Raw genomic sequence first — 11,849 nt, 5'->3', positions numbered from 1 at the left:
CAGTCTGCTGTTCCCACATGCTTCAAGAGGGCCACCATTGTTACTGTTCACAAGAAAGCTAAGGTAACTGAGCTAAACGACTACCGCCCCGTAGCACTCACATCCGTCATCATGAAGTGCTTTGAGAGACTAGTCAAGGACCATATCACCTCCACCCTACCTGACACCCTTGACCCACTCCAATTTGCTTACCGCCCAAATAGGTCCACAGACGATGCAATCTCAACCACACTGCACACTGCCCTAACCCATCTGGACAAGAGGAATACCTATGTGAGAATGCTGTTCATCGACTACAGCTCGGCATTCAACACCATAGTACCCTCCAAGCTCGTCATCAAGCTCGAGACCCTGGGTCTCGACCCCGCCCTGTGCAACTGGGTACTGGACTTCCTGACGGGCCGCCCCCAGGTGGTGAGGGTAGGCAACAACATCTCCTCCCCGCTGATCCTCAATACTGGGGCCCCACAAGGGTGCGTTCTGAGCCCTCTCCTGTACTCCCTGTTCACCCACGACTGCGTGGCCATGCACGCCTCCAACTCAATCATCAAGTTTGCGGACGACACAACAGTGGTAGGCTTGATTACCAACAACGACGAGACGGCCTACAGGGAGGAGGTGAGGGCCCTCGGAGTGTGGTGTCAGGAAAATAACCTCACACTCAACGTCAACAAAACTAAGGAGATGATTGTGGACTTCAGGAAACAGCAGAGGGAACACCCCCATCCACATCGATGGAACAGTAGTGGAGAGGGTAGCAAGTTTTAAGTTCCTCGGCATACACATCACAGACAAACTGAATTGGTCCACTCACACAGACAGCATCGTGAGGAAGGCGCAGCAGCGCCTCTTCAACCTCAGGAGGCTGAAGAAATTTGGCTTGTCACCAAAAGCACTCACAAACTTCTACAGATGCACAATCGAGAGCATCCTGGCGGGCTGTATCACCGCCTGGTATGGCAACTGCACCGCCCTCAACCGTAAGGCTCTCCAGAGGGTAGTGAGGTCTGCACAACGCATCACCGGGGGCAAACTACCTGCCCTCCAGGACACCTACACCACCCGATGCTACAGGAAGGCCATAAAGATCATCAAGGACATCAACCACCCGAGCCACTGCCTGTTCACCCCGCTGCCATCCAGAAGGCGAGGTCAGTACAGGTGCATCAAAGCTGGGACCGAGAGACTGAAAAACAGCTTCTATCTCAAGGCCATCAGACTGTTAAACAGCCACCACTAACATTGAGTGGCTACTGCCAACACACTGTCAATGACACTGACTCTACTCCAGCCACTTTAATCATGGGAATTGATGGGAAATGATGTAAATATATTACTAGCCACTTTAAACAATGCTACCTTATATAATGTTACTTACCCTACATTGTTCATCTCATATGCATACGTTGATACTGTACTCTATATCATCGACTGCATCCTTATGTAATACATGTATCACTAGCCACTTTAACTATGCCACTTGGTTTACATACTTATCTCATATGTATATACTGTACTCGATATCATCTACTGTATCTTGCCTATGCTGCTCTGTACCATCACTCATTCATATATCCTTATGTACATATTCTTTATCCCCTTACACGGTGTATGACAGTAGTTTTTTTTGGAATTGTTAGTTAGATTACTTGCTCGTTATTACTGCATTGTCGGAACTAGAAGCACAAGCATTTCGCTACACTCGCATTAACATCTGCTAACCATGTGTATGTGACAAATAAAATTTGATTTGATTTGATTTGATTTGATTTATCATGGCCTAATTCTGAATTCCCAATTAGTTCCACAGTTTCTCTTGAAAATGTGTCTCTAAGTAAATTTTGGCACTGCTCAATTGCATTTTCCAACTTTTGCAGCCATAAGCAAGTGAAATGGCCACAGAAACAGACTATTCTTCCAGGCTGTTAGTTTAACATCTCCCTAAAGCTCCCTTAAAGCTACGATATGTACGTTTTGGGGCAACCCAACAATAATTCACATAGAAATGTTAGTTAAAGATCTGTCATTCTCATTTAAAGTAAGTCTAAGAAGCGGTAGGTCTGTTTTGGTTATGTAAAATATATTAGGTGAACTATTAGAATTTTAGCAATCAGGAAATGGCAGAGCATCTCTTAGGCCCTTGGGGAGCATGTAGGTGATGAGTGCTGCGTCGTTGTGTTGGGGTTAGGAACCTCTCTGTCAGTGGAAGGAGAGACAGGAAGAGAGAGGAGGTAATGTGAAGAGGGATGAGGAGATAGAGAAACAGATAAAAGGAGGGAGGATTCAGTGATAAAGAGATACAGGAGAGTGTGTAAGGGTGAGGTAGAGAGAGATAAAGGAGAGAGAGATTGTGTGAGGGTGAGGTAGAGAGAGATACAGGAGAGAGAGATTGTGTAAGGGTGAGGTAGAGAGAGATACTGGGTGAGGTAGAGAGAGATACAGAAGAGATTGTGTGAGGGTGAGGTAGAGAGAGATACAGGGAGTGAGGACAGGGGGGGACAGAGTTCCTTTGCTGTCTTTTTTGTCATTAGTCTACTGTTGATACAGTCCCAACATGTTTTCCTGTCAGCAGTCAAGTTTTCAAGATATTGGACTCAAGATATGTATCTTGAAAATTTGGTTGATGACATGCAAAACATTTTGGGACTGTATCAACGGTAGAGTAATGACAAAAAGACCAAAATATCGTTTTTGATTGGATTATTCCTTCAACGCTCATACAACATACTGACTCACTGAGGGTGACAACGATGCACCAAAAATGCAAAAATCTCCTTCTCTCTCTCCTCTCCTCCCTATTTTTTAAAATTTCACCTTTATTTAACTAGGCAAGTCAGTTAAGAACATATTCTTATTTTCAATGACGGCCTAGGAACGGTGGGTCAACTGCCTTGTTCAGGGGCAGAACGGCAGATTTTCACCTTGTCAGCTCGGAGGATTCAATCTTGCAAACTTACAGTTAACTAGTCCAACGCTCTAACCACCTGCCTCTCATTGCACTCCACGAGGAGGCTGCCTGTTACGCGAATGCAGTAGAAGCCAAAGTAAGTTGCTAGCTAGCATTAAACTTATCTTATTAAAAAAAATCAATCATAATCACTAGTTATAACTACACATGCTTGATGATATTACTAGTTTATCTAGCGTGTCCTGTGTTGCATATAATCGATGCAACGCTGGGGGATGATTTAACAAAAGCGCATTTGCGAAAAAAGCACAATTGTTGGACGACTGTACCTAACCATGAACACCAATGCCTTTCTTAAAATCAATACACAGAAGTATATATTTTTAAACCTGCATATTTAGCTAAAAGAAATCCAAGTTAGCAAGCAATATTAACCAGGTGAAATTGTGTAATTTCTCTTGCGTTCATTGCACGCAGAGTCAGGGTATATGCAACAGTATGGGCAGCCTGGATCATTGCGAACTAATTTGCCAGAATTTTACGTAATTATGACATAACATTGAAGGTTGTGCAATGTAACAAGAATATTTAGACTTAGGGAAGCCACCCATTAGATAAAATACTGAACGGTTCCGTATTTCACTGAAATAATAAACATTTTGTTTTCGAAATGATAGTTTCCGGATTCGACCATATTAATGACCAAAGGCTCATATTTCTGTGTGTTATTAAGTTATAATTAAGTCTATGATTTGATAGAGCAGTCTGACTGAGCGCTGTGCTCTTCGCAAGCACAGCGCTGCTTATGACTTCAAGCCTATCAGCCTAATGGCTGGTGTAACCGATGTGAGATGGCTAGCTAGTTAGCTGGGTGTGCGCTAATAGCGTTTCAAACGTCACTCACTCTGAGACTTGGAGTAGTTATTCCCCTTGCTCTGCAAGGGCCGCGGCTTTTGTAGAGTGATGGGTAATGCTGCTTCGAGTGTGGTTGTTGTCGATCTGTTCCTGGTTCGAGCCCAGGTAGGGGCGAGGAGAGGGACGGAAGCTATACTGTAACCCTGGCAATACTATAGTGCCTATAAGAACATCCAATAGTCAAAGGTATATGAAATACAAATGGTAGAGAGAAATAGTCCTATAAATACTATATTAACTACAACCTAAAACTTCTTACCTTGGAATATTGAAGTCTCATGTTAAAAGGAACCACCAGATTTCATATGTTCTCATGTTCTGAGCAAGGAACTTAAACGTTAACTTTTTTACATGTCACATATTGCACTTTTACTTCTCCAACACTTTGTTTTTGCATTATTTAAACCACATTGAACATGTTTCATTATCTATTTGAGGCTAAATGGATTTTTATTGATGTATTATATTAAGTTAAAATAAGTGTTCATTCAGTATTGTTGTAATTGTCATTATTACAAATACATTTAATAAAAATCGTCCGATTAATCGGTATCGGCTTTTTTCGTCCTCGGGGTTGAAAGATCATAATCATGCGACCTCTAGTGGGTAGTATATGGAGTTTTGGTGACAAAATGGATTGGCACTGTGCTAGACTGCATCCAATTTATTGAGTAGGGTATTGGAGGCTATTTTGTAAATGACATCGCCTGTCCACATCATCCAAACAGAAGACAGGTCCAATATCATAACTGTGACATACTCCGGGCAGCTTTCAAATAGTAGTGACCTCATTATGGCTGCCTTCACCAGCTAGCTAATCAGGAGGCCTATGGAGCAGTCAGAGCTGGTATCCCATTCAGACCCATGTAATGACTGCCCTCTGCTGGTGAATGGGAGTAATAGTCAATTAGTAATAACAGAACATATGGGTAATAAACCGGCTGTAGGGCCTTCTTAATACCAAACACTAGAAGGGAGCCAATTATAGCCTGTGCGGTTTTAACTCTTGAGTGTTGAAAGATTTGGAACTAGTTGGTCACATCACAGTTGAGTTTACTGTGTCATTATACCCTTTGAGGAAATGTGTCTGGTGTCTTATCAAGCAGCTTTGGACAAACAACAGCACAGGGTATTTATTACCTAATACAACAGACAACAGAGGGCATTATATACATGTACAGACACCAGGGGCAATAGTATATGGAGGGACATTAAAGATCACATACATACAGGATCTGAGTCTGCAGCCTGATAGTGCCAGCACATATTCAATGTCAGGCAAGGAATGTTAGGTTACAATATGTTACAAAGGGACAATCTTATACGTTATTCAAAGCAGGGTTGGAGTTAATTCCATTTCAATTCCAGTCAGTTCAGAAAGTGAACCAAATTTCGATTTAAAAAATGTCCTCATTGAAAAGCATTGGAATTGGAATTTTAGAGTGCTTCCTGAATTGAGTGGAATTGAAATGGAATTGACCCCAACCCTGATTCAAAGTAATGTGGGGACAACCTGTCAGATCAATCATAACAGTCCATTCCCTTCTGAGGTCTGGGATGTCGACCTGCTAAATCGAGACGAAGACCCCCTCTCTGGTCCTCGTGACTTCCTGACCAGGGCAACCAGGTTCCCCCTGAACTTCTCCCCCACGAAGGCATACAGCACTGGGTTAACAAAGCTGTGGACCAGGGCCAGGCTGTGGGTGACCAGGAGGGCCAGGTCCACCCTGTTCCTCACAGCACAGTCGAAGTGCACCAGCTTGGCCCTCATCAGGGTGTCGGCCATCACTGTCATGTGTAACGGCGTCCAGCACAGGAGGAAGGCGAACACCACGGCAATGATGACCCGCATGGCCCTGTGCTTCTGGAAGCCGCGCGTCTGCAGCAACCGGGCCACGGTGATGCTGTAGCACGCCACCATGATGAGTAGTGGGAGCAGGAACCCTAGGATGTGGCGTAGGCCGCGAGTAGCGAGCCGCCAGTGGGTGGCACTGCTGACGTCAAATTGCTCAGCACACCTCGTCGGACCACCGCTCTGGGGCGTGAAGGCGTCGTTGAAGAGGGCAGGGAGAGAGAGGGCGCCCCCCAGAGCCCAGATGAAGGTGCAGGCGTACCATCTGCAGGCCCTTCGGCGGCCCTTACGGGACTTGGCAGGGCGAACGATCACCAGGTAGCGGTCGACACTGATACACACCAGGAACAGGATGCTGGTGTAGAAGCTAGCCTCCATAACCAGGCTGAGGAACTTACACAGGAAGTCACCAAAGATCCATCCGTGGAGCGTGGCAGCAGCCCAGAAGGGCAGGGTCAGAGCCAGCAGCCCGTCAGCTACAGTCAGGTGAAACAGGTAGATGTCGGATGGGGTTAGGGACTGTTGACTGAAGCCAATCACGAGCCCCACAAGTAGGTTACCAGGAACAGCCAATAGGAAGATGGCGACGTGAAGGACAAACAGGAATATGACGGCACCGGGAGAAAGGGGCTGAGCTGCACAGGACAATGTGTTAAAGTTCAGTTCAAAGGAGGTGATGTTGAAGTAATAGGAGTCGTTGGCTGACTTATAGTCATAGTCTGGCTTATAGTCCAGGATCTCTGTTGGAGATGGGAAAACAGTAGTCAGTGGGGATCTTTTTATGATATGATCACCTAGTCTTATACTGTTATTCTACCTAAAGCTTCTTATACAGTCAACAGATATTCTGCACACTTCTTTCTATCCATCACATCTTCCATCCACCCACTCAAACCCCCATCCATCCAGCCACCCAAACCCATCCACCCATCCATCCACCCAAACCTATCCATCCATCCACCCACCCAAACCCACCCATCCATTCATCCACCAACCCACCAAAACCTATCCATCAACCCACTCAAGCCCATCCATCTATCCAAACCCATCCCTTCATCCATCCTAAACCATCCATCCACCCACCCAAACTGATCCACCCACCCAAACCCATCCATCCATTCAAACCCATCCTTCATCCATCCACCTAAACCCAAACCCATCCATCCATCCACCCATCCATCCATCCACCCAAACTCATCCACCCACCCAAACCCATCCATCCATCCAAACCCATCACTTCATCCATCCACCTACTCAAACCCCATCCATCCATCCATCCATATATCCACCAAAACCTGTCCATCCACCCACTCAAACCCTCCATCCATCCAAACCCATCCATCCAGCCACCCAAACCCATCCATCCAGCCACCCACCCTAATCCATCCATCCACCATCCCAAACCCACCCATCCATCCACCCACCCAAACCCACCCATACATCCACCCATTCACCCAAACCCATCCACCCACCCAAACCCACCCATCCATTCATCCGCCAACCCACCAAAACCTATCCATCAACCCACTCAAGCCCATCCATCTATCCAAACCCATCCCTTCCTCCACCTAAACTCATCCACCCACCCAAACCATCAATCCATCCAAACCCAACCCTTTGTCCATTCATCCACCCAAGCACATCCACATAAACCCAAACCCATCCATCCATCCACCCATCCATCCATCCACCCAAACTCATCCACCCACCCAAACCCATCCATCCATCCAAACCCATCACTTCATCCATCCACCTACTCAAACCCATCCATCCATCCATCCATATATCCACCAAAACCTGTCCATCCACCCACTCAAACCCCTCCATCCATCCAAACCCATCCATCCAGCCACCCAAACCCATCCATCCAGCCACCCACCCTAATCCATCCATCCACCATCCCAAACCCACCCATCCATCCACCCACCCAAACCCACCCATACATCCACCCATTCACCCAAACCCATCCACCCACCCAAACCCACCCATCCATTCATCCGCCAACCCACCAAAACCTATCCATCAACCCACTCAAGCCCATCCATCTATCCAAACCCATCCCTTCCTACACCTAAACTCATCCACCCACCCAAACCATCAATCCATCCAAACCCAACCCTTTGTCCATTCATCCACCCAAGCACATCCACCTAAACCCAAACCCATCCATCCACCCATCCATCCATCCACCCAAACTGATCCACCCACCCAAACCCATCCATCCATCCAAACCCATCACTTCATCCATCCACCTACTCAAACCCATCCATCCATCCAAACCCATCCATCCAGCCACCCAAACCCATCCATCCAGCCACCCACCCTAATCCATCCATCCACCATCCCAAACCCACCCATCCATCCACCCACCCAAACCCACCCATACATCCACCCATTCACCCAAACCCATCCACCCACTCAAGCCCATCCAAACCCATCCATTCATCCACCCAAACTCATCCATCCACCCAAACCCATCCCTTCATCCACCCAAACCCAACCATCCAAACCCATCACTTCACCCATTCATCTACCCAACCTCATCCACCCAAACCTATCCCTTCATCCATCCATCCATCCATCCACCCACCCCATCCATCCATCCATATATCCACCCAAACCTATCCATCCACACACTCAAACCCATCCATCTATCCAAACCCATCCATCCACCCAAACCCATCCCTTCATCCACCCAAACCCATCCCTTCATCCACCCAAACCCACCCATCCATCCATCCACCCACCAAACCCTTCCATCCAAACCCATCACTTCACCCATTCATCCACCCAACCTCATCCACCAAAACACATCCATCCAAACCTATCCCTTCATCCATCCTTCCACCACACCCCATCCATCCATATCTCCACCCAAACCTATCCTTCCACCCTCTCAAACCCATCCATCTATCCAAACCCATCCCTTCATTCACCCAAACCCACCCATCCATCCATCCACTCACCCAAACCCATCCATCCAAACATATCCCTTCATCCATCCTTCCACCCACCCCATCCATCCATATCTCCACCCAAACCTATCCACCCACCCACTCAAACCCATTCATCCATCCACCCAAACCTATCCATCCACCCACTCAAACCCATCCATCCATCCCATACGTCACCCACCCAAACCCATCCATCCACCCAATCCATCCCTTCATCCACCCACCCATCCATCCATCCCATCCACCCATCCTCTATCCACCCAAACCCATCCCTTCATCCACCCAAACCCACCCATCCATCCATCCACCCACCAAACCCTTCCATCCAAACCCATCACTTCACCCATTCATCCACCCAACCTCATCCACCAAAACACATCCATCCAAACCTATCCCTTCATCCATCCTTCCACCACACCCCATCCATCCATATCTCCACCCAAACCTATCCTTCCACCCTCTCAAACCCATCCATCTATCCAAACCCATCCCTTCATTCACCCAAACCCACCCATCCATCCATCCACCCACCCACCCAAACCCATCCATCCAAACCCATCACTTCACCCAAACCCATCCTTCATCCACCCAAACCCATCCATCCATCCATCCATCCACCCACCCAAACCCTTCCATCCAAACCCATCACTTCACCCATTCATCCACCCAACCTCATCCACCAAAACACATCCATCCAAACCTATCCCTTCATCCATCCTTCCACCAACCCCATCCATCCATATCTCCACCCAAACCATCCTTCCACCATCTCAAACCCATCCATCTATCCAAACCCATCCCTTCATTCACCCAAACCCACCCATCCATCCATCCACCCACCCACCCAAACCCATCCATCCAAACCCATCACTTCACCCAAACCCATCCCTTCATCCACCCAAACCCATCCCTTCATCCACCCAAACCCACCCATCCATCCATCCACCCACCCAAACCCTTCCATCCAAACCCATCACTTCACCCATTCATCCACCCAACCTCATCCATCAAAACACATCCATCCAAACCTATCCCTTCATCCATCCTTCCACCACACCCCATGTATCCATATCTCCACCCAAACCTATCCTTACACCCTCTCAAACCCATTCATCCATCCACCCATCCATCCATCCACTCAAACCCATCCATCCATCCCATAAGTCACCCACCCAAACCCATCCATCCACCCAATCCATCCCTTCATCCACCCACCCATCCATCCATCCCATCCACCCATCCTCTATCCACCCAAACCCATCCCTTCATCCACCCAAACCCACCCATCCATCCATCCACCCACCAAACCCTTCCATCCAAACCCATCACTTCACCCATTCATCCACCCAACCTCATCCACCAAAACACATCCATCCAAACCTATCCCTTCATCCATCCTTCCACCACACCCCATCCATCCATATCTCCACCCAAACCTATCCTTCCACCCTCTCAAACCCATCCATCTATCCAAACCCATCCCTTCATTCACCCAAACCCACCCATCCATCCATCCAACCCAAACCCATCCATCAAACCTTCACCCACCCCAAACCCATCCTTCATCCACCCAAACCCATCCCTTCATCCACCCAAACCCACCCATCCATCCATCCACCCACCAAACCCTTCCATCCAAACCCATCACTTCACCCATTCATCCACCCAACCTCATCCACCAAAACACATCCATCCAAACCTATCCCTTCATCCATCCTTCCACCACACCCCATGTATCCATATCTCCACCCAAACCTATCCTTCCACCCTCTCAAACCCATCCATCTATCCAAACCCATCCCTTCATTCACCCAAACCCACCCATCCAAACCCATCACTTCACCCAAACCCATCCTTTCATCCACCCAAACCCATCCCTTCATCCACCCAAACCCACCCATCCATCCATCCACCCACCAAACCCTTCCATCCAAACCCATCACTTCACCCATTCATCCACCCAACCTCATCCACCAAAACACATCCATCCAAACCTATCCCTTCATCCATCCTTCCACCACACCCCATGTATCCATATCTCCACCCAAACCTATCCTTACACCCTCTCAAACCCATTCATCCATCCACCCATCCATCCATCCATCCCACCCAAACATCCACCCAAACACATCCCATCCATCTGAATTTCATGAGTATTTACAAACTATAAGTTCTCACCTCCCATCTTTGCATCCAGTTCTATGATAATGAAGAGGGAGTTGCCACTGTTTTAAAGACATCAGAGCTCAGATGGAAGTGTCGAGATATCCTGTTTAGTGAACAATATTGTGTCACTGAACCTGCTTCATATATTTTTTTTTTTTTTACCTTCCATCCTTCCACCACACCCCATGTATCCATATCTCCACCCAAACCTATCCTTCCACCCTCTCAAACCCATCCATCTATCCAAACCCATCCCTTCATTCACCCAAACCCACCCATCCAAACCCATCACTTCACCCAAACCCATCCCTTCATCCACCCAAACCCATCCCTTCATCCACCCAAACCCACCCCCACCCACCCATCCATCCATCCACCCACCAAACCCTTCCATCCAAACCCATCACTTCACCCATTCATCCACCCAACCTCATCCACCAAAACACATCCATCCAAACCTATCCCTTCATCCATCCTTCCACCACACCCATGTATCCATATCTCCACCCAAACCTATCCTTACACCCTCTCAAACCCATTCATCCATCCACCCATCCATCCATCCCACCCAAACATCCACCCAAACATCCACCCAAACATCCACCCAAACATCCACCCAAACATCTGAATTTCATGAGTATTTACAAACTATAAGTTCTCACCTCCCATCTTTGCATCCAGTTCTATGATAATGAAGAGGGAGTTGCCACTGTTTTAAAGACATCAGAGCTCAGATGGAAGTGTCGAGATATCCTGTTTAGTGACCAATATTGTGTCACTGAACCTGCTTCATATTTTTTTTTTTTTTTTACCTTTATTTAACCAGGCAAGTCAGTTAAGAACAAATTCTTATTTTCAATGACGGCCTAGGAACAGTGAGTTAACTGCCTGTTCAGGGGCAGAACAACAGATTTGTACCTTGTCAGCTCTGGGGTTTGAACTCACAACCTTCCAGTTACTAGTCACACGCTCTAACCACTAGGCTACCCTGCCGCCCCAAATTTGTCAGCCTCAAATTCTGCTTCCTCAATGATGAGGTCTAGGGTGAAGATTA

General features: G+C 47.4%; 1 protein-coding gene across 2 annotated transcripts; it reads right to left on the bottom strand.

Moving 5' to 3' along the window:
- Window positions 1–4,941: 4,941 nt before the first annotated feature.
- Window positions 4,942–11,581, bottom strand: LOC112267661 (C-X-C chemokine receptor type 2-like). 2 transcript variants are annotated; one of them, XM_042296715.1, is made up of 2 exons: window positions 11,458–11,581; window positions 4,942–6,415 (listed from the first exon to the last, which is right to left on the bottom strand). In XM_042296715.1, the coding sequence occupies exons 1-2, from the start codon at window positions 11,462–11,464 to the stop codon at window positions 5,349–5,351; spliced, it is 1,074 nt and encodes a 357-aa protein (XP_042152649.1). In that variant the 5' UTR covers window positions 11,465–11,581; the 3' UTR covers window positions 4,942–5,348. The 2 variants fall into 2 exon arrangements, with proteins under 2 accessions (XP_042152649.1, XP_042152648.1); XM_042296714.1 differs by lacking the exon at window positions 11,458–11,581 and adding an exon at window positions 10,808–11,028.
- Window positions 11,582–11,849: the final 268 nt, after the last annotated feature.

This window comes from Oncorhynchus tshawytscha, linkage group LG14 (assembly GCF_018296145.1).
Source record: "Oncorhynchus tshawytscha isolate Ot180627B linkage group LG14, Otsh_v2.0, whole genome shotgun sequence".
Taxonomy (NCBI): domain Eukaryota; kingdom Metazoa; phylum Chordata; class Actinopteri; order Salmoniformes; family Salmonidae; genus Oncorhynchus; species Oncorhynchus tshawytscha.
This window is presented reverse-complemented; position numbering and strand designations above follow the sequence as displayed.